The sequence below is a fragment of the Podarcis raffonei genome, chromosome 17, assembly GCF_027172205.1.
Source record: "Podarcis raffonei isolate rPodRaf1 chromosome 17, rPodRaf1.pri, whole genome shotgun sequence".
In the NCBI taxonomy this organism is placed as follows: domain Eukaryota; kingdom Metazoa; phylum Chordata; class Lepidosauria; order Squamata; family Lacertidae; genus Podarcis; species Podarcis raffonei.
In genome coordinates, this window is record NC_070618.1 from 39468482 (window position 1) to 39492812 (window position 24331).

General features: G+C 42.9%; 2 protein-coding genes across 8 annotated transcripts in view; one reads left to right on the forward strand and one right to left on the reverse strand.

Moving 5' to 3' along the window:
• Window positions 1-19835, reverse strand: part of FOXP3 (forkhead box P3) — a 30267-nt gene extending 10432 nt beyond the window's left edge. For 2 of the 6 annotated variants that reach the window (XM_053371020.1, XM_053371014.1), the window contains exon 1: window positions 382-1607. In XM_053371020.1, coding sequence (XP_053226995.1) covers window positions 382-552 — 171 coding nt within the window. In that variant the 5' untranslated portion in view covers window positions 553-1607. The other 4 variants (XM_053371015.1, XM_053371017.1, XM_053371018.1 and 1 more) reach the window with 4 other exon arrangements.
• Window positions 1-24331, forward strand: part of HSD17B10 (hydroxysteroid 17-beta dehydrogenase 10) — a 239552-nt gene that overhangs the window by 106566 nt on the left and 108655 nt on the right. The window lies entirely within an intron of this gene.

Sequence of the window (24331 nt, forward strand, 5' to 3'; positions counted from 1 at the left end):
GTGATTTTTTTCTGGGGAGACGCAGGGGTATGCATACCCCTAAACATTTTGTGAATCTGTTTGGTCTCATTGAGGGGCAATATTTCAGTATGAGTAGAAAAATGACAGTACCCCTAAACACTTGGTTAAAAAAAAAGCAGTGTGTGTGAATATACCAGATTTCTTAAAGGCACTTGTTTCTGCTGTGCCTCCTCTTTCCAAGGAAGTACAAACCCTGGTTAAGTGCCAAACCCTTGGAATCTCTTGCTGCTGCTTGGCAGAGACTGAAGTGGCCTATAGCAGTATATTTACCAAAATCCCAACAGGTACACCTTGGCAACTGTCTGATCAGGACAACCTCTGGCACTTGCTATGAGTGGGGTTGACTCCCCACCAACTTACTTCTTGCTTGCGTGGTGCAGCACAAGTCAACACTGTTGGCCGCATCTGAGCACCTCTTCTTGGACTGGGCTGTGGTAGAGGACGGGGAGGTGGACTGGAGGATGGCTTGGAGCCAGGCATCAGGAATGAGGAACGCCTGCAATAACATTTCATGAAATTTAAATTTCTCATTAAAGGTATTGTTATGAGTTTGTGGAGTTCCTGGACTCCCTTCAAATTCCTGGGTGTCACACACTGGATTTAGCATGTTAAAATACAAGCCAGGAGCCAGCCTGGTAATAGCCCACTGAATATGAGTTTATAGTGGGACAAAGTGGGTGGCGCTGTGCCAGAGGGCAAATGGGAGGGGCCTCTCTCTCCACTCATAATTAGTTAGAAGGACAAAAGCCTTTCAAGTGGAGTTTTAGAGTTGGAAGGAGAGCAGTTGTTTTAAGGATTACAGCTGGGGATGATGTGGGTAAGGAGGAAATATGAGTGCAGTCTTAAACGCAGCAAGCTGAGCATTCTTGATTTCTTTTTGCATCCAGCAGCAATGGGAGAAACAGGATCCTCTTGGAGTGTAATGTTTTGAACCCCTGCATCGTAGACAGGGTGGGCAGTGTGAAAAGTCTATATAGGGCTTGCACACCATTGTTCTGGGGCCTCCTGCGTGTGATAGTGAGCACCCTGTTGCAACAGTTAATAAAGATCAGGCTTAGTAGCTGCCCTTTTTCTCAATATTCTCTGGGTGGCCTGTTATTTTCTCCTTCCAATAGGGGACCTACTTAAGGACTCTATACGGGCTCTTGGATACCCCATAAGGGAAAAGGAGCAGTATTTTCTTATAACAAGACCTTAAAATTCTTCTAACATTACTGTATGGTTTTATGGTTTTATATTGTTGTAAACCACTGTAATATATTTTTATGATACAGTAGCATATAAATATGAATGAAATAAATAAATTACAAACTAGACTGTGATTACAGAGAGCTTATAAACAGAATAGTGTAGTACTCAGTGGGTAAAGTTTATTCACACAGAACACAAAGTGCTCTGTATGACAACCAGCTCCCCGTCTCCCTTTGTGTTTCAATAGATTCCACCCCTTCTTCCCTAATTTGCTAAAATTATAATAAATATTCCAAATTCTGCTAAATGCAAAGGAACTGCTGGGGGGGAAAAGATTATTGTTGTAACTAACAATGCATAAACAGAAAGATCTGCCTAGATCTCTGGGTTATTTGTGGGGCATAGGAATTCTTTCTCCCCCACTCCCCCCAAAATATAGTCTGGCCCCCCACAAGGCCTGAGGGACAGTGGACCGCCCTCCCCCCCCCCGCCTGCACTGAAAGTTTGCTGACTCCTGGCCTAGATCATAACTGAAATCTCGGTGGTGCCTCCCCATTCAAGAGAAATATACAGGGTAACAACTGGGGAGGAGTGGTTGAGACTTGGGACACACACAGGATAAATCCAAGGGAAAGTAATAGGCTATGTTTTTCAACCAGGAATGAGGAAAGGGTTTTTTTGAGGAGGGATCCAAAGAATGGGAGAGATTTTATATCTTCACCAAGGACATAAATATGGTTGTGTTTATTACATAATTGACTTAAGAAGAATCCATTCTAATATGGAAGGCAACACTTGTGTGAAGGTTGTTAAAGCAGGATAGAAAATGGGAGACAGAACTACAGCTCTAGAGACTCCTCTACACGTCATCTCAGATGTAAGTCTCCCTGAGTTCAGTGGGGTTTAATCCCAGGATTGCAGCTATGTTTAGTATTCTGGGCAAGGCAAATTTTAAATTCAAATTGCAGCAAAACCAAAGGAAATGTTCCAGCATATTTAAACATCATTTGTAGAAGCAGTTTGGCAGGTAAACATATTTGCTAAGAGTTGAATCTCTTCTGAGTTCAATAGGACTTACTTCTCAGACATAGATTTCAAATAGTAGCTTTTGGAATGAATGACACCTTACTTAGAGATGAGGAGATTTGCAAGAAGGCCCAAAAAACTTTGAAAGACTATTTTGAAATCAATCTAAGGACTAAAGTAGAAAAAAGAACAGTATGGGACGCAAGCAAAGCCGTGATGAGAGGGTTTCTGATACAACAAAATACATTAAAGAAAAGAAAACAAAATGAGAGGAAGGAAAAAATTCTGGAAAAGATAAAAGAAGGGGAAAAGAAACTAAGATTGAAGCCAAAATCACAAGAGATTTTAAGAGAAATCAAATTTTATCAAACACAATATATGGAACTGACGAATCAAGAATTATAGTGGAAAATTAAGCAAATGAGACAAAAGACTTTTGAATCTGCTGACAAATGTGGCAAGCTATTGGCTTGGCAAATAAAGAAGAGACAAAAACTCAACACGGTAACAAACATAGAAGTGGAAGGAAAGAATATAAGTAACCCAGCTGAAATCAGGAACTGTTTTCAGAACTACTTTAGACAACTTTACACACAAGGGCCGCAAAAAGAAACAGATATACAACAATTCCTCGAGAAAAATGGGCTGAAAAAGATTTCGCAGGAAAGTAAGACAATTTTGAACCAGGAGATATCAGCACAGGAAATAGAAGATGCCATTCAAAACATGACGTTGGGCAAATCACCTGGACCGGATGGACTGACTTCCAAATATTACAAAGTTTTGAAGGAAGGGCTTATACAACCTTTGAAGGAAGTCTGCAACGAGATCATGGAGGGGAGGAAGGCACCCGATACGTGGAGAGAGGCCTACATTACACTTATACCAAAGACAGAGACTGAAAAGACCCAACTTAAGAACTACCGACCCATCTCGTTACTAAATGTGGATTACAAAATCTTTGCTGATGTTTTAGCAAAGAGACTGAAAAGAGTTTTGATGGAGGAGATTCATGGGGACCAAGCGGGCTTTCTCCCGAAAAGGCATTTGTCGGACAATGTAAGGAATATAATTGACATTTTGGAGAAGTTGGAAGTGAACATAAATACTAAGGCTGTTTTGATATTTGTGGACGCCGAGAAAGCCTTTGACAACATTTCTTGGAGCTTTATGTTGAAGAACCTCCGGGGGATGGGGGTAGGCCAAGGGTTTGAGAATGGTATAGGTGCAATTTATTCTGAACAGAAAGCAAAATTAATTGTAAATAATGTGGTTACAGAAGAGTTCAAGATTGAAAAAGGGACACAACAGGGGTGCCCTATCTCCCCATTACTTTTTATATCGGTCCTGGAGGTTTTGCTTAATATGATTAGGAGGGACCAGTTGGTTAAAGGGATTCAGGTCGGAGTTAAACAATACAAACTGAGAGCATTTGCAGATGACCTAGTACTTACATTGCAAGAGCCAGAAGCTAGTACGAAAAGAGTTTTGGAAATAATCCAAGAGTTTGGTCAATTGGCAGGATTTAAATTGAATAAGTTAAAAACAAAGGTATTGGAGAAAAATCTAACACAGGTTGAAAAAGAAAGGTTTCAGAATGAGACAGGGTTGACTGTGGTTAAAAAAGTGAAATACTTGGGTATAAACATGACAGCTAAGAATGTGAATTTATTTAAAGATAATTATGAAAAAACTTGGACAGAAGTGAAAAAAGACTTGGAGATTTGGTCAAATTTAAAGCTTTCCTTGTTAGGTCGAATTGCAGTTATAAAGATGAATGTATTGCCAAGAATGTTGTTTTTGTTTCAAGCATTGCAAATAATGGATAAAATGGACTGTTTCAAGAAGTGGCAAAAAGACATATCTAAATTTGTCTGGCAGGGCAAAAAGCCCAGAATTAAATTTAAGATATTAACGGATTCAAAGGAAAGAGGGGGGTTTGCCCTGCCAGACTTCAAACTGTACTATGAAGCGGCAGCTTTCTGCTGGCTGAAAGAATGGCTGCTTCTTGAAAACACAGACATTTTGGATTTGGAAGGTTTTAACAATATTTTTGGGTGGCATGCATATCTGTGGTATGACAAGGTTAAAGCACATAAAAGTTTTAAAAACCATATTGTCAGAAAAGCACTATTAAATGTCTGGGTCAGATATAAAGACTTGCTGGAAAACAAAACTCCAAGGTGGCTATCGCCAATGGAAGCAAAGGCTGTTAAAAAGTCTAATATGGAGTCAAAGTGGCCAAGATACTGGGAAATCTTGGAAAAGGAAGGGGACAAATTGAGATTGCAGAGTTTTGAGAAATTAAAAGGGAAGGTGAGAGATTGGTTGCATTATCATCAAATAAATGAAGTGTTTAAAATGGACAGTAAAATTGGCTTCCAGGTGGAAAAATCAAAATTGGAGACAGAATTGTTAGAACCAAGTACTAAGAATTTGTCAAAAATGTATAATCTGCTGCTGAAATGGAATACACAAGATGAAACGGTTAAATCAGCTATGATTAAATGGGCTCAGGACATTGGTCATAATATTTTGTTTGCTGATTGGGAAAAGTTGTGGACCACCGGGATGAAATTTACGGCATGTAATGCCTTAAGAGAAAATATTATGAAAATGATCTATAGGTGGTACATAACCCCAGTCAAGCTTGCAAAGATTTACCATTTGCCTGACAATAAATGTTGGAAATGTAAAGAAAAGGAAGGTACATTCTTTCACCTTTGGTGGACGTGCCCGAAGATTAAGGCATTCTGGGAAATGATCTATAATGAACTTAAAAAGGTATTTAAATATACTTTCACCAAGAAACCAGAGGCCTTTCTCTTGGGTATTGTCGGCCAAGGGGTGTTAAAGACAGATATAACTTTCTTTATGTATGCTACAACAGCAGCTAGAATACTCATTGCGAAGTACTGGAAGACGCAAGATTTACCCACACTGGAAGAATGGCAGATGAAGGTGATAGACTACATGGGCTTGGCAGAAATGACGAGCAGAATCCGAAACCAGGGAAGAGAAGCAGCGCAAGAAGATTGGAAAAAGTTTAAGGACTATTTAAAGAAATACTACAAAATTAATGAGAGTTAGAATGATGTTGGATTGGAAAGTAAATGGTTACTATTAGTAATGGTTAAGACAAGGAGAATAAGGAAGATTAGTTTGAATTTTTATTAAAATAAGGGAAGATTTGCTGAGTAATTGATAAGAACTTGGAATACAGAGAAGGGAGGCACGAGGAAGTCGGGGAAGAAAGGTGTAAGAAACTAAGATATGAAATGGTACATGTTTTTTGTTTTGATTGTGTTTTTTGTTTGTTTACGTATTTGTTATATGTTTGTGTTGTTATAAAAATCTGTAATAAAAAATTATTATAAAAAAAACAAAACAAATAGTAGCTTTTGTTCTCAGGACAGATAAGATTGCCCACATATGCTTTTGCACAGGTGCATGGGTATAGGTTTCTACCCAGCCTGGTGCAATAAGTGATATTATGTCTTATGGTTGCCTTTTAACTAAGACTGATGGAAGACATGAGCCTTTAGATCCGTTAAACCAAGAGCCAATGCAGGAACCTAGTTTTGCCATCTCTCTCCATTATATCTGCAGCGTGGCACACCTGGATTTTTGCAGGTGAGGGAAGGGAGACAACAGTACTGCAAAGGGAATGGTCATGAGGAACTGCAGCTGTCTTGTCTCCTGCTGCATCAGGAGGTTTAAATGATCGTATATAGTGTCTGTGGCGCAAGAGGACAACTTTTGCCCATATGCTATATGACTTAGTCCCTGGTTCATACAGCAGCCTGCAGCCAATGTCCAGAGTCTGCTGTGCCACAAGAGAGAAAGGAGACACCAGTCGTCTCTTAGAGCAAGGGACGACAGACTTCAGGCAGGCTTTTTTATGAGAGTACCAAACAGCCAGTGCAAAAAGCACACACTTAAAAATTCTGAGCCAAGAAGATTATTTTCAGTGTATAAAATTATGCATGGCATGGAGAGAATGGAAGGAGAAGTTTTTCTCCTTCTCTCATAACACTAGAATTCATCCAAAGTTGAATGTTGGAGGATTCAGGACAGATGAAAGAGGTCCATCTTCCATAGTCTGGAACTCATTCCCACAGTGATGGCCACCAACTAGATGACTTTAAAAGAGGATTAGACAAATTCAGGGAGGGTAAGGCTACCAGTGGCTACTAGCCATGGTTTTGCTTCACCTCTACTCTTGGAGGCTTCATCATCATCCTTCTCAATACTGGTTGCTGTAAACTGCAAGAAGGGAAAGTGCTGTTGAACTCAGGTTCAGCTTGCAGGTTTCCCATAGGCCTCTGGTTGGTCACTGTAAGATTTGGATGCAGCACTAGATGAGCCATTGGCCTGATTCCTCAGGGTTCTTAGCTTCCACATGGAAATCCACTCCTGATTACTCCACTGAGAGTCAGAGATGTGTGTCGAACTACACAGTCACCCAGAAATTTACCTGTAGATCTCAATTTATTTTATGCCCATGCCATCTAACCCCCCAAATAAGTAACAGACAGTGAGCATGGCAGGGAAATGAAAAGATCAGTGCTGCAGATTGTCAGTGCTGCAAGAAACTTGCCCTACTCAGGAAACACATAGTAAGTAAAATAGGCATATGCACATGCTTTTAAACACCCCTGCACATGCACCTGAGAAGACTTCTTCACCCAGGTGTATTGCCAGGGAAACAGCCAGTAGATGGTGCTCCTGTTTTTCAATTTAGCTTCTATTTCCATATATAGTCACTGAGATAAGGAATGCAGCTGCAGGCATGGGAAAGAAAGGAGTGGCTTTGCTTTGAGCCAGCTCAGACTTAGACTTCAAAGGATGGGAAAGGGATTCCAACAGGAACACCTGCCGCAGAAACTGTGGGAAGCTGCTCCAGGACGCTATATAAGGCCCCAACTCCATCAATTCAATGAGCTCTTGATATGAACCATTCCAGAGGGTGAAGATAAGGCTCTTGAGCCTGTTAGAACTGTCTTCCTGCCTGAAGCCCCAGAGATCTCCAAGGGCTGGGGAAGATGTGAAGCTGAAACTATTTTGTGACTATATCTGTTATTATTTCTCTCACCAAAAATCTTTGCTTATTGCCTATACTAATAGCATTATATTTTATATTAGTTATTATTGGCTTTATAGTTTTTATTAGTTATTACTTTATTCTATATTGTTAATCTGCCTCTCTGCTAATGTCCTTTAATTATCTTTGTTTTGTATATTAGCACCTGTTTCTGTTTCTATGGTTATTATTATAATTGTTAATAAATGTTGCTTCTGCTGCCTAAGTGTACGTATGTTGCCCTCCATTTGCTGAGATCCAAAGAAGCTGCTGCTTGGTGGTTACTACGGCCGGGTGGCCACTAGGGAGCAGCACACTAGATTTCCCAGATTCCCACACGCACACACAGTTGCTTAAATGTCTTTATGTATGCATATTTTGCTTCTATATCTTCCACATTTGGTTGCTGACTAAAGAGAGTAGTGGGCATAAGAAACTGTTCTGTATCACTAGCTGACATGACATCTTCCCACTGGGCCATAGTTTGCTTGCAAAAGGACTAACACCTTTGTTCTGCCAAAAGGCAACAGAAGCCTGGGAGACGTCAAGCAGTAGCGTAGTTAGCCAGGGGTAGGTGGGTGAGCTTAGAGTGGCAGGGGGGTCTGTAGGGTGGCATGGTGGCTGCTGTGCATCTGGGTGTGGGATTCCAGGCAGCAGGGTAGCTTGAGGGCAGCGTGATGGTAGCCGGGTATATTGGGCGCTGCCTGAAATTGGCTGCCCTAAGAAAATCTCAACAACTTTGGTCCACCCCATTTTATGTAAAATGAAATGATTTGGGGGGAAAGGAGCACCTGTCAAGTAAACAAACACCTAAGTATAATAGAATAGGTTTCTGAAGATGCTGAGGAAAAGTGCATCTTTTTGAAAAGGTGTTTTGTCCAATGCTGGTCTTACAAAAGGGAGACCCACTGAAATCAATAGACATAACTAATGTTAGTCCATTTAGCTCAGTGGGTCTTCTCTGAAGAGATGATTATGGGAAATGTTTAATGCCTTTCTTGGCCATAACATGGGGCTCCATTTTTTAAAGAAAACAAAACATATAAAACATCAAAACACAACAATACTATAGAGCACAATTCAAAAAATCATTGGCAGTTAAAATTTTCCAACACAGAATATGAAATTAAATGCCTGCCAGCAGCACTTTAAATTTTTGCCAGCACAGTTAATTACTTTAGCTATATATTTTATTTTATATACTTTAGTGTCAGCGCTGCCCAAGGTCCCAGCTCACACAAGACCAACGCTGCTTCGTTCTTTAGTATAAAAGTCTTTATTGAAGTTCAGTTTCACTTCCACACGCGCAGCGTGCAACGCTACGTCTGTAACTTTAGACTGCCGAAGCTCCATCTGAATCTCCTCCCCCCTGTCACCAGTTTAAGATTCTAGCCTTACTCCACCTCTTCCTCTGTTCCTTCCTTCTCTGGGTCCGCCTGCTAGTCGGGGTCTCACCCTTCCTAGACTCCTCTGACGCTGAGTCCCCTGACTCTTCCCCCTCCCTCCTTCGGGCTTTAGGACCTGGCTCCCAATCCGGGTTTTCTGCTGTCCCGCGCTCCTGCACATTCGAACTTGGCGCGCGCGCGCAGCCTCCCACTTTCCTTCTGACCGTTACACTTGTGTCACTGCTCCCTCTTTCGGGGAGGCTAGCTGGACCTGACCTTCCCTCCGTTTCCCCACTTTCCGATGGGGGCGTGGTCATCCCTGACTCATCTTCTCTCCCCGCTGGAGGAGAAGCTGGTCCTGACTCATGTGACTCTTCCCCCCCACTGCGCTCTGGTGGGGGAGCTGGTCCTGATCCTCCGCTGCTCCCTTGGGAGTCCCCGCTGGCCCCTTGCTTCTGGTGCGTCCCCCCTGGGACCCCCCTTGCCCTTACCATAGGCGCCCCCTTCTGGGAATCTTCTGATTCGCTGGAGCTCATGGAATCTCTCGGGTCACTGTCATATTCCCCTACGCTCCCCTCGGATTCCTCTCCTCCGCTCTCTATTTCCTCTCTCCCCTGTGCTTCTGCTCCTGAGCCTCTGACATTTAGTATATATTTTTATTTATTTAATCAAATTAATATAATTCAATAACATATAAGCAATAAGGAAATAAAGGAGGAATGCAATTTAGTTAAAATTAAACATGCATACACACACAAATATACAAATCTGGGTAATTGCATCACAATCCCTTGGAAAAATAACATTGATATTGGAAGGTAGTATAATGCTCTTTTAAAATATTTGTTTTACTTGTAAGTATCAGGGTGTTGTCCTTGGGATCTTAATGATATTCTCACTTGAAGCTGAAGAGTTACTAAGAAATCCGTTTCACTGGAGGCGTTTGAACATTGTTGCCACTGTTTAAATGACAGAATTGTATTAATTGTTTAAATGACAGAATTGTCTGCCATATAGCTGAAAACAAATCTTTTTTTGATTGTCCTCTACTGTACCTTAATTTTGGAGTTGATTTTTCAGCAACAGCTATGGACAAGATTTGACTGTACCATAAATTTAACCCTATTAGACTAAGGGCATTTTAAGTTTGAGACTGGTTTAGCAGACATGGCTTGCCTCTCCAAGAATCCTAGGAGCTACAGGTCTGTGGAAGTGCTGTGAAGTCGTAGTGTGAGATTTCTGTATCCCTTCATGGGGCTACTGGAGTCGCTTGGGTCGCACGCAAGGCGGACAGAAGGGTACAAAACCAGCCTACTACATTTAGGCACTGTAGAGATGAACCTGGATGAGGCATTGGTTTGTCCAGCTCCAATCCGGAAGTGCTATTGACAGGTGGCATTTACATATCATGCTTCCTAAGGACTACACAATAAAAATAGTATTATAGGACTTAGGGATTGGTTTGGATGATGCCCATGAACCCCCAACCAAGCCAGTGGTTTTGTAGCTACAAAATGAAGGCCTGTTCAAGAAATAACTGAACTGGTCTACCCAGTTTCTTTGTTAGGTTAATGGTCTAGCTGACTCGGGTAAGCACTCCTAACTGCACAACTAAAAAGGTTGCCATGCTACCATAGAGACAACTAGGTTCATGATGTTCTCCAGGAGGGGAGTAGGCATTTTCCTCACCCTGTCACCTGACCAGCCACAACATCATCTTGTACGAAGGAGAACAATAGCCAGAGCCAATGTATGAGAGAGTTTGGCTGAAGCTGTAGGACCTCTGGAAATGGAAACCTAATAGGAAAATAAGATCTGTTGGAGATCTGTTGCCTCAAGCCTTCCACCCTGTGCTCAGATTGTAGATACAGTATGTGTAGTTTCTGTTGAGCTTCATTCAAAGAAAACCGAACTTCAGGTGGGCACTGGAACCCCTAAAGTCTCTCACTGCTGCTCAGATTGCGGCGCACACAACACTAGTATATCCATGAGTTATCAGTGGAATATATTATTATTATTATTATTATTATTATTATTATTATTATTATTATTATTAATTTACTACAACATTTATAGTGCTCATCAACAGAGTCCTCTAGCTGGTATGCTGGTGTAAAAAGTGCCCCCCAATCAAGATTCCCCCCCCCCGCTTCAGCCTTCCTCTAACCGCTAGACGCCACACCCTTCCCTCAACCTGTTTTGATGTCATCTTGTTATCAGTAAGCTTTGCCTATGTTCATTTCCTAGAAAGGGGGAGAAAATGCCACCCTGCAATGGGTTTCAAATTGCTGACACCTGTTCCCAGCGTATGTGCGTCATATGGTATTGGTGCCGAATGCTGAGTTCTTTCCTATACGTCAAACTGAGCATCTAACCGCTTCCGTGAGGTTAAAAATTCCCTCCACGTGGTAGCTTTAGTGGACTGAGGGTTGGAAATACAATGGCCCACTAAAAAAATATCCAGCTCGAGCATACAATGTGCACTCAGGCCCAACTAACACAGAGTTAAAGCATTTGAACCTTCTTTAACCATCTGTTTTAAGAACTCTTAAGTTACAGAATAGTAAAAGGGTAGGTCTTCCTCACTTTCGAAAAACACAGGTCCCATCTGCCATATTATGCCACTTTAAACAGTCATGGCTTCCCCCAAAAATCCTGGGAATGAGCTTGTTAAGGATGCTAAGCATTGTTAGGAGACCCCTAGTGCCCTCGCAGAACTACAATTCCCAGAATAGCAATCAAGCCCTCTTGTCAGGGAATCATAGGTACGTGAGGGAAATAGGCACACATTAATGGCTATGACTATAATCAATGAGTGCCAGTTATTCCATGTCCATTGAGATTTTATTCCAATGTAAGTTGTTTCTGAGTCTCAAACATGCCTCATTGTGTCTCCTTATGGATGCATTTTTGTTTATGTGGGATATCAGCAAGGAGATAAGCACAGTAAACCAACTGGCTTCTAATGTGTGATGGTTAATTCAGTTATCGAAACTGCAAACCAAATTTATCTAAATTATCAGCCATTCTGAACTTCTATATTAGTGGCAAGAAATTACATTTAATGAAGGCCAAAAACAGATGCTGAAGTATAACAGGGACCTTCAAAAAAATGCTAGTTCACCCCCCCCATGTCAGCCAGGAACCTGTCATGCCCTTCCCCAGTGGGCTATTCCACCCCACGCCAGATTTCCATTTGGGTTTTCCAAATTAGTCAACAATCAGTGTGCGCTGAGTATGCTCAGTTCTTATTGTGTTGTCTTTGGGGGGTGGTTGTCCCCCTTGTTTGTTCTTTATTTTTGCAGTTATATCCCACTGCTCAAGGTGGCACACATACTTCTCTCCATTTTACCCAGACAACCATGTTGGGTAGGTTAGGCTGAGAGTCAGTGACTGGCCCAAAGTCATCCAATGGGCTTCCTGGCACAGTGGGAATTTGAACCCTGGTCTCACAGTCTATCTCTAATCAACACTCCAAACCAGCTCTTTTTTTAAAAAAGGTTGTTATAGTTCTATAAACCTTGGTTTCCCACCAAACCTGCTGAGTGCAGATACCTTCCTATATTTCCTCATTGGCCCTGTTTCGGCTACAGTCATGTTAGCAGTCACCATCTGAATTTACTATTATTATATCATATGGGATGCTTGATCTAGAAGACTCCTAAAGAGTTTGCTGTGAGATGCTATGCAGTCACCCTCAATTCAGAGACAGAAGTTATAATGGGAGAGATGTAGGATCTCTCTCTCTATGCGATGGAAACAGCATCCACCACCCCCCCCGGCACGCAATAACCCCTCTAGCCTACAATTAAAACCATCCAATTGTTCTATTGACTTTTGCTGGGTATTCTTGTCTGGAAGAGATGGCCATGATCTATTAATTGCCCATTGCTGCCTCATACGTATTGTTTTCCTTCTTGAGGTCAGAACTTAACCAATGTTATATATAAAACTGTGTATATTATACACTGTATAACAAAACTTCACTGAAAGCTTATATTTTCGGCAAAGTCATTTCAGTAGGAGGAGATTTGTGGAGGAGAAACAGCAATGGGAAGGGAGTGCTTCACCCTCTGCCCCCACACCTGTCACTTTTCTGTTGGAACTCACCACCCACCCATCCACATCCACAAGCAAGGAAGCACCTGGAACTCTTTTAAGGTAAGTGTTTGGTGGAAATGAATGGTGGAAAAAAGTAGAGGGTTGGGCAAGAATTAAACACAATCTTCTCCACTCCAACAGAGTTTGCTCTAATAGAAGTGGCCATTCATTTTTATTGGACATTGTTGCATGTACCGTATAGTGTAGTTCTACCCTCATGCCTCTTGGTATGAGAGTAGAATTGAGGTATTCAGGATCCTTGCCCCCTCTGCTTGAATGCTCTAGCTATCCCATATTGACTTTCCAGCTGGAGGTGGGGACAATACAAGTACATGTACAAGTACATGTCTAAATAGACCTTGAACTGGTCCAACAGCCTTCCTGGTTAAGACTAATAGAAGCTATAATCCAAAATATCTGAAGGGTGTCAAGTAGGGGAGCATTGCTCTAGGGCAATTTGTGATATATAATAATTATGATGCATATAATACGTGGATCAATTAAACTACTGAGTGCAATGTTACTGCAAAGAACCAAGAGAAATTACTGAGATATTCCAAGATTTTCAACAGGAACTGTTACATCACATCTCAAATTGTAGCTAATTTATATTAAATCACCCAGAGCTGCAATATCAGAAAGTGAATTCCCTCCTTTTTTTCTTGCCTTCTCTTCCTTCATGTCTAAATCCAATTGTAAATTAAAAATGTATATATCATGCTACCTTTGATCTGCCTTTCAAGTTGCAATGAGGCAAGACAATTAAAAGTCTCAACAAATTGAAAAAGGTGACGGAGAGACTAAAATCAAATTAATAATACCATTTTAGGAAACCATAATTAATATTCCATATGTATGTCACAACATTTTGTCAAGCATTTTAACTCAAATATTTAGTGGAGGAATAAATACATTTAGAAATACCTAAAGGTAGAGAGATACCCTTTAGACCAGGGGTTAGCAACCTTTTTCAGCCGTGGACCAGTCCACCATCCCTCAGACCATGTGGGGGCCGGACTATATTTTTTTAGGGGGGAAATGAACGAATTCCTATGCCCCACAAATAACCCAGAGATGCATTTTAAATAAAAGCACACATTCTACTCATATAAAAAACCAGGCAGGCCCCACAAATAACCTAGAGATGCATTTTAAATAAAAGGAGACATTCTGCTCATGTAAAAACACGCTGATTCCTGGATCGTCCGTGGGCCAAACTGAGAAGGCGATTGGGCCGCATCCGGCCCACGGGGCTTAGTTTGTCTACCCTTGCTTTAGACTCCTAAAAAGGTTGTATAACTCAATAAATGATTAAGCCAAAGTAAACTGCCCCAATCAAGCAAATGTGAATTGGCTTTAGTAAGCTCTATGTTTGAGTTTTCACCATGCAAAATATTTCCAAGTGGCTTCAGTAGAGAGGGATGTTCTATGCACACCTCCTTTTGTACATATGGAAATGCCCATCACTGCTATCTGTGGAGAAGCTTGTTTAAAAGTACACAATAACAGTCTTGCTAGTTGATTTCATTTATCATTATTGTTTTCAGTGCTGAGCAATTGAATGCCTTTTCTTTTGTTTGTCCCCAGCATCTGATACGTGCTGGATGATACGGTTATCATCAACATGGCTTGTAGCCACTGATAACCTTATCATCCATGAATTTGTCTAATCCCCCTTTAAAGTAATCCAAGTTGGGGACCATCACCACACATTGTAGTAGGAAATTCTCTAACTTAACTATGTGTGATGTGAATAAGTACTTCCTTTCGTCTATTGTTTCTCCTGCTATTCACCACGAACTCCTAGCTCCAAAATACCATATTTGTTAGTATTTCAAAACTAACAAAGCTGAGTGAGTTACATTTCTCCCACCCCAATAGACATTGCAAGCCTATGCAGCAGTGTTAGCAGGTACACAAGATAAATGAGAACATAAACAGGTTCATTTGGATGGGGTGCCACTGAAAAAAAATAAGGTGTGTAAATTCTATACCCTGGAGAAGCGAAGTTACTATTCTCAAGTCCAGTGGTTTATATTAAAAGTAACTTGAGCCAAGTGATGCACCTCAATAGAAAACAATGTCATCACTTCAAGTTCTGTGACAGGTGAACTTCAGGTCTAACAGAATATAGTCCGTTCAGCCACTCCGTTGCTAGAAGGACAAATAACAGAATCTGGCCTTGCTCATTTTCAAGCCAGAGAGTGACTGCTGCAAATCAGAGGTCGGACTCTATCTCACCGGCTTATAGTCTAATAATTCTAGACTGACCCAAATTGAACTATAATCAACGATTTTATTCATCCCATTTTATGGTATCTCCCCCTTCCTAATGCAAAGAATGGTTTTATCAAATCCTTCAAGCTCAAATATTCTGAAAAGCAAATCAACTTACCGCCTGGGGCTTTTCCGATCAGATGAGGTCAGCAGATGGATAAATTGTGAAGAATCCTCAAAAACAAACCAGTATTTATATCACGAGGAAGCCACAGGCAGGCCTTGTCACAGCCCAATTTCTCTATGTACTCTGCTTATCACCAAGGGTTGAGGTACTTTTTCTCCTCTGACTATATGGAAATTATGAAAAATTCGATCTTTTTGTCTGTGTCAACCTACCCTTTTGCTCAAGAACAACATTTTTTTCTTTCCTCATTTGAGAAATCAAATGCAACAGAACTGTCTCTGACTTTAGCTTAACCACACAGACACAGAAATCTAGGTATATGGGTTATGCGAGTTTGTGTGTCACACAAAATTATACAAATACACAAGAGAAATCACACTAGACCATTTAGAGGAAATATAACTATAAAAAGGACAATTGATTGTGTAACATTTACGAATGAGTTCCACATTTCTCACTGCCAGAACATCCTTCAGGTTATTTTCTGCTGCTCCAGAGAAGCGGACACGGAGCAATGGATCCAAACTACAAGAAAGAAGATTCCACCTAAACATTAGGAAGAACTTCCTGACAGTAAGAGCTGTTCGACAGTGGAATTTGCTGCCAAGGAGTGTGGTGGAGTCTCCTTCTTTGGAGGTCTTTAAGCAGAGGCTTGACAACCATATGTCAGGAGTGCTCTGATGGTGTTTCCTGCTTGGCAGGGGGTTGGACTCAATGGCCCTTGTGGTCTCTTCCAACTCTGTGATTCTATGATTCAACCACCATCATGCACTGGTGAAGCTTCTCCTCTGTGCTTATTTACCCTGATTTGAAATCCAAGGGAGCATTTGCTTTTAGTTCAGTATACTGTATGGTAGAATATTTTTAATCATGTGTTACTTATAATGTGGTATCAACGCTTCAAAATTCACCTCAGCTGCCTGCCTCTTGACCTGCCAAACTGTGAACTGCATGATACTTTAGTGTGCACATGTGTACATGAGCAGGTTTGTGCACTAGTGAAGTGATGCAAACCCCCCCCCACCTCCTCACTCCCAGGAATGGTATTCAACTAAGTTTTACTCAGAGAAGAGCCACTGAAATTAATGGACCTAACTTAGGCATGTTCATTAATTTTAATGACTCTAAGTAAAACATACTTGAATACTATCCCAGATATTTAATTTCTAGAGACTTGGGGAAAGTGGCTGAAACCTGATATTTTAATTATTTTGGCAGCACACATAATTTGTTAAAAAGTATTCACTGATAAGCAAAATAGGAATAGTGATTTACTATATTTTCTGGAAGCATCTGTCTCTGATAAACAGGACAAAGTTCCATGAGTGGTACAGTTAAGCAATTTTAGATTCAGAACTTAATGGTTTTATGAGTGAGGACTCTAACTGGTATTTCAACTTGTGCATAGCCAGCACCTTAGGTTTGAAAGCCACCCTGAACCTCATGCTCCTGAGGGGCGGGGGCAGGGCACTGCAACTCCTGTTCTGACAGCACCACTGACAACAGCATCAAACCACCAAGGCAGGGAAAAATAAAATCCAATTACTAATGTACTTATTTAAATAGTTTGTCTGCAAGGTGACCATATACATGGTACTTAACCAAAGAAGAAGGAAGGTATCCCTATCAAAAGGAGAAAGATTCCAATTTAGAAATAATTGATATACGGTAATTTAATTCTTAATCAGAAATATAATATACCCCACTGTAGCTGTCCAGGTGCTAATTGCTGATAGGCCTCGACTTCCCTTTCCATAGTTATTTATCTTAAAATTGCTCCTTGACCAGACAGCTCTTTTGATAGAGGACCTCTTCAAACAGGACTGTTGTCTTTTAAGGAAGACACATAACCACCCTACTCCTTTCTCCCCTTATGCTGGATTGTCTTGAACATTAAATCCATCAAAAGTCCCTTCACATGCAATCCCAAAATATCTCAGGCATTGTTGATTGCAGAGCCAGCTCTACTATTAGGCAAAGTGAGGTGGTTGCCTCTGGCATATAATTCTGGGTGTGTCAAGAAAGGTCAGCAGATGGTTGTTTTGTAATGTATTATTCTTTTATATTTACTCCCAAGGAGAGGTTGTTGTGGGATGTTCTGTTTTGGGTGCCAAATAATTTGACCAGTTGTGCGTACTAATATGCACCTTGACTTCGGGGGGAGAGGCACCATGTGCGGTTCTGCCTCAGGCAGCAAAATGTCTTGAGCCTGCCCTAGTTGACAGATTTGGCAACTACAGAGTAAAACAGGATGGTCCAACACCTCCCACATGCAGCCCTCAAGGCCTTTTTAGGTGGCCCTTACTAAGTACCAACAAAGTGTCGCTAGCGGCAACTGCCATTCTCTTCCATTTTATCTCTATGTTCCTACTCCAAATCTAAGTGAAAGGGATAACACTGGCTATGTGGCAGTGGTGCCATGGAGGAAACCCTGTTTCTCAATTGGTTTGTGCCAGGGTGGCAACCAACGGCCACCATATGGGCAAAGGAAAACTGATTGTCTAAGGAAAGTATTGGCCAGTCTGAGCCCCAGGGGCAAACTCCCAGCAAGAGCACAAAGACTCAAATTCACACTTGTGAGGGAAGCTTTGGCACTTTTCTTTGTCTTCCCCCTCTCACGGTGTCAGGCGCCATGGCAATGCTGGCAGTGATAGAGCTGAGTCCTGCATATGTTTGGCGCGCAGCACAAAACTGCCACCTGTTGACAGCCACAGTATGAAGGGGGGGCGGGGCGGGGAGTAAAGGACATTTGCCTTGGTGACTATCATCAGCCCTGCAGGAAACTCATCAAGGAGAAAGAACTACAATTCCCAGTGTGCCTTGTAAGGTGTTAAGGTGTCTTTGGAATATTTTAGGATTGGTCCTTGGAGGAGGAACACAGTGCTGCCATTGCAGACTTGTATGTGTACTCTCTCTATTTTTTCATTATTTGTTTAATTTGTTATTTATTAATTGCAATTATACCCCACCTTTCCTCCAAGGAGCTCAAGCTAGTGTACATCCTTGTTTTAATTCCCCACAACCTTGTTAGGCCGAAACTAGAAGCCTTCTAAATTAGTAGTAGTAGAAGAAGTAGTAGTAGTAGTATTCTCTGTCTTTTTATCCTGACAGGGACTCAATGTCTATGTTGACAGTGGCATAGCTGGGGTTGTTGGTGCCTGGGGGAGGGCAAGTGTTGTACACTGCCCCCCCCCAGTGGACTGGGCAGCCCGTGTGGAGGTTGAACAGAACAGTTGCCTAACACAAAAAATTATTTGCAGCCTCAAAAAGGGTTAATTAAAAAGCTTCACACACTTATTAACAACACTAGTCCAATATACTTTACGCATTGGCCAGTCTTTTAAAGACCCCACAAAACTTAGAATCATAGAATTGTGGAATTGGAAGAGACCCATAGGGTCATCTAGTCCACCCTGCTATGCTGGAATTCTCAACATGCAGTCCCCCATCCAATTTGAAACCATACCAGACCCTGCTTAGCTTTACAAACGTGTTGGCAATTTTATTTCACTATACTGAGAGCCAGAGTGGTATAGTGGCTAGAGCATGGGTAGGCAAACTAAGGCCCGGGGCCGGATCCAGCCCAATCGCCTTCTAAATCCAGCCCATGGATGGTCAGGGAATCAGCGTGTTTTTACATGAGTAGAAAGTGTGCTTTTATTTAAAATGCATCTCTGAGTTATTTGTGGGGCATAGGAATTCGTTCATTTTTCTTTTCAAAATTTAGTCTGCCCCCCCCCCAAGATCTGAGGGACAATAGACCAGCTTCCTGCTGAAAAAGTTTGCTGGCCCCTGGGCTAGAGTTTTGGACATTCCCCCCCCCCTCGGCCATGAAGCTCACTGGGTGACCTTGGACCACTCACCATCTCTCAGCCTAACCTACTTCACAGGCTTGTTGTGAGGATAAAATGGGGAGAACCATGTGCACCACCTTGAACCTATTTGGAGAAAACGTGGCATAAAAATGTAATCAATAATAATAATATTAAAGTTACTAGGAAGTCCCAATTCACACAGGAACATACACACACTGCTGGAAGGAAGGTTATGGTTTCTGAAATGCTATACAGTGGTACCTCGGTTACATACACTTCAGGTTACAGACTCCGCTAACCCAGAAATAGTACCTTGGGTTAAGAATTTTGCTTTGGGATGAGAACAGAAATTGTGCTCTGGTGGCGCAGCGGGTGGCCCCATTAACTAAAGTGGTGCTTCAGGTTAAGAACAGTTTCAGGTTAAGAATGGACCTCCGGAATGAATTAAGTACTTAAGCCGAGGTACCACTGTATTGGGATTTGAAACCAGTCACATGTTCCAAAGTCAGGACAATCCCAAAGAGCTCCACTTGAAAGCTCCAGTTCTGGAAAGTTATACAAAGCATGTGTTACTGTTTGTTTCCTTTAATTTCCTGTAAGAATCCCAATTTACCAATGAGGAGATAGTAGCTTTCAGCTCCTGATGAAAGATCTGGGATAATTTGTGTGGTGTGTCTATTTTTTTTGGGGGGGGGGGTGAGAAATCTCTAAAAACGTGCACAACAAAATATAGCACAAAAATAAATAGCCCTCAGCCACTCCCCTTCAAATCAGGTTTAGCTACAATCATGACTCCCCCCCCCCAAAAAAACCCCTCGGTTCGTTTTCGGGCTTACTCCCAGGTAAACAGGGAAGAGATTGCAGCAGCCCTGCGGCGCATCTTCACTTCCAGAGAGAAAACTCCGCGGCCCTCGGCTTGGCGGGCGCAGGGAGGACCGAGCGAGGGAGAATCCCAAAGGAAGGCGAAGCTTCCCTCCCCGTCTCGGGGGGCCCGAAGCTCAGGCTCTCCCTCCGGGGGGCCGTGGAGCCGCCCCACGTGCCCCCAAAACACCGCCAACAGCCTCAGGGCGGGCAGAAATGCCACAGAGGAAGAGCTCCCCCATTGCACCTCTAATTCCGCCCTGCCGAGCCTGTCTCAAAGTCCGCCTGAGGCCGAGCGGCCAAGAGCCTCGACCGCCCCGCAGCCACCTCCACTTTCCCGCGCTTTGGTGGTCATAGAGTAGAGTCCTCCGAGGCATGTAGAGCGGCCCTGGCGTGACCATGGATGCCAAAACCACAGCAAACCCGAAGAGTCGGGTTCTTCAAGGGAGGAGGGGGAATTAAACTGCCCCCTCTCGTAAAAGGGAAAAAACACTGGTTCTCCTTCCCACTGAAACTACACCTCCCAGCAGGCATTGCGGGAGCCTCTTCACCCCCCCCTCGAGAATCCAGCTAACGGGAAGGCGACTGGCATGGCGGGGGCGGGGAGGCATAAAGGAGCGACAGCGCGCTCCCCTCCTTCCCTCTGGGCAGCCCCGGGCGGGCGGGCGGGCGGGCGCAGGGCGTCCCGGCGGCGGCTCCGAGGCCCCGTCCGTGGGCAGCTGCCTCCTCGCGGCTCCAGGCTGGCCTGAAAGAGGCGCCTGTTTGTGTACTGTATTACATTAAATATATTCAATATGGTAGATGTGTACGTAATTACCGGTATATAGATTCAATTACGGATATTAATTGTGTGGTTTAACTGCCATGTTTTGCTTTCTGCTGTGTCCTGAAGATGGGCCCCAAACTACTGGGCTCTACAGCTGGAACAGTCAAAAACTGCTGGCTTTGCCTCTGGACTCATCCAGGTCTAGGACAGGGGCCAGCAAACTTTTTCAGCAGGGGGCCGGTCCACTGTCCCTCAGACCTTGTGGGGGGCCGGACTATTTTTGGGGGGGGAGGGGGAGAACAAATTCCTATGCCCACAAATAACACAGAGAGGCATTTTAAATAAAAGCACACATTCTACTCATGTAAAAATATGCTGATTCCTGGACCATCCGCAGGCTGCCTACCCATGGTCTAGAGTGTAGCTCACGCTCCATAGATAAATATTTTTGTTCTGAAAATTAGTAGTGCTACTTTGCATTCCTCACCAGGTGTGGTAATGAATTTGCCCAACTGTTACTTTGGGTGAGTTGACTATGTGGCAGCAGAGCCATTTGCCTCCTAGTGGAGTTAAGATGGCTGAATGGACAAGTTACTGTAGTTAGAGACATGTCCAAATACAAACAGTATTTGATTCTTCAAAAGAAGCTGGTTTTTGGCTGTTGCTGGAAGACAGAAAACTCATCTGAAACACACCTGGTACTCAAATCGTCCTGAGAAATAATGGTTGCTGCTCAAAAGTCCCCTTCCTTAGTTGCTTCCTATTTCAAAGGCCAAACTAGATGTGATGTGCAATGCTTCATTACAAACTCTTGTATATACAGTATACCTCCAGAGCACATTTGAAGCACATTTCCTCCCTCAAAGAATTCTGGGCACTGTAGTTTGCTAAGGGTTGCTGGGAATTGTAACTGAGGGGTGAACTACAGTACCCTGGATTCTTTGAGGGAAATACTGTAATGTACTTAGAATGTGTTTTAAATGTACGTTTATGTGTGCAGTTTATGTCTGTATGTGTGTGTTTTTAAAATGCATAGCACACACAAGGGGAGGGTATATGCGGAGATTAGGTTTAAACCTTTCCTCCCTTCAGTGTTGCTAATGAAAATGCACCCCCAATGTCCTACTAGGGAACAACATTTACAATTGGGGTTGTCCCTACAAGCTAATAGCCTAGGGGGATTATTCTGGAGACCACAACAGGAAAGGAAAGGGTGTACTGAGCTGATGAAAATCTGGGTCCCATGCCTGTTATTTAAAACAAAAACATATGTGGTTTGTAAGTGTACATTTAGTGCCCAGTGCAGTTTGACCCTTCATTTTAAAGAAGAAAGAGCTATAACCTCCCCCAATTAGCAGTTGCTAGCTAAGGTGCACTAACAGAATTGCCAGATTTTGAAGTGGCCTCTGATTTTAGGCTTTTAAAACCAGTTTGGTATTCAGATTTTAGCTGAACATCTATATGCTGTGAAGCAGTTCACCTACAATTAAGCTGTTAGGAGCTCAAGAACAGGCCACACTGTTCTTTCCTGCCCCCTCCCCTAGGTGACAACCCTATACACAAAGTAGGCCATGAGGTAACTCAAGAGAAGCAATGTGTATTTGTCAGCCATCTCTTAGTTCTTACTGGAGAGGATGATCTGTGTTACACAATAGCTTTCAGAAAGGATGTGGGGTTTGTGCACTAAGTTTAGATGGGCTGCTTTCATGTGGGTGAGGCCACATCCACACCGTATAACTAAAGCACTCTTATACCATTTTAACAGTCACAGCTTCCCTCAAATAATCCCAGGAAATGTAGTATAGGGGAACTAAGAGTTGTTAGGAGACACAGCGGAATAAGAGTGCTCAGAAGTGTAGCGGGGGGGGGGGGAGCAGCGGCCATCGCCCTGTCCCCGAGCACACATTCAGAAGGGTGCAACTGGGCCACAGTTGGGAGGGAGGTGGCTCCCTTTTCTGGCCTGGTAATGCATGGTGTGTCCAGTGCACATGTCTCCTGGGTGGCCAGATGAGCTGTGAGCGGGCAGCCAGCCAGGACCCCCTACTGGGGCAGAGCCCCCTCTCACTGCCCACCCCATCAGGGCCTTGGGGTGGTGTGCCACATGCTTCTCACACCATGGCTGCCACTGCCATGCACGCCCAGTCACTGCTGCACCGGGCAGCCCCCTCGGTTCCCTCCTTCCCTGGGGCCACTGCAGAGCCATCAGCCAAGCTGCAGACACAGTGGAGTGCCACTGGAGCGCTCGGCACAGATACAGAGGCATCAGTGTGAGCCTTGGCGAGTGGCATGCCAGCTCCTGGGCCTGACTAGTGGAGCTTCCTGGGGGCGCGCTACAGGTGAGCTGCAGCACCCCACCCCTTTTGCACCTTGCCCTGGGCACTGGCAACTGATGCTACACCACCGAGAGTGCTACAAATGTATGATGCAGCTGCTACCCAATATTTTGCGTCATTATTCCAATGTGCACAGCCCTTTCTTTTTCTATCTGGACAGATAGTTTCTACGGTGCAGAAACTAGATCCACTATTACATGTAATGTGAAATGGCCATGCTTTAGCATTAGTGCATATGCTCCATTTATCCTTGTTTCTTGGGAATGACCCCTGTTTCCTGGTAGCTTTCTCTGGCTGCTTTTTAGTGTCCCTGGAAAATCGAGACCCCTGGAGGATCTGATGCTGACCACACAAAATATATGTAACTAGAAGGGAGAAAGCTGAACTCAGTGCAAACTACAGTCCTATGACAGCAGAAAGGAAACAAAGCCATATAATAACTGTATGACAAAAACTGTATGCCAGTATTGCAGATAGAAAAACATACTGGGCATTATCCAACTAAACAGTTCTGCTAGCGAAAGGAGTTTTAGCTGCGCAATGGAACTTCCCCACCTTCTTCCCCCTGCATGGGGTGTGCAAAGCAAGTAGAGGGAGGGGGATTTCCACAGTTCGACTAAAACTGCTTGCACTAGCAGAACCGTTCAGTTCCATACCATCATATACATAAATCCAGTGCTTTTTTCTGGGGGGGACGCAGGGGTAAGCATACCCCTAAACATTTTAATAGCTGTCAACGTTTCCCTTTTTTTAAGGGAAATTCCCTTATTCCTAATAGGATTCCTTGCAAGAAAAGGGAAAAGTTTACAGTTATGCATTTTGTGAAAATATGTTTAGCCTCATTGAGGGGCAGTATTTCAACATGAGTAGGAAAATGAGAGTACCCCTAAACATTTTTAAAGAAAAAAGCACTGCATAAATCTATATAACCATAAAAGTTTGTGTGTGTTTTTACTCCATGTACACGCAGGAATCTAGCATCCATATGCAAGCTTGCATTTAAACAGCAAAGTGGCACATTTTGCTAAGCCAAAGTGATCATGCAGGCACCTGGAGAGGAGCTCACTGCCACTTTTTGCACAACAGTGTTGCACTAAATTAAGCCAAGATTTGGCTTGGTGTGTTGCCTGAACTCGGACTTGTGTTTTAACATTCTCCTCATTAGGGATCGAATAATCTGTCAGTTTTGGTTCTCTCCATTTATATCCCCCCCCATGTTAAATTCAGTTCCCCACATTCATTTTCCATTTTTTTTAAAAGATCCACATTAAATTTCATTAGCATTTTAGTGTGGATTTCTCCTAATAAACAGTTTTGCATGCATTTTGACTATACATTTTTGCAA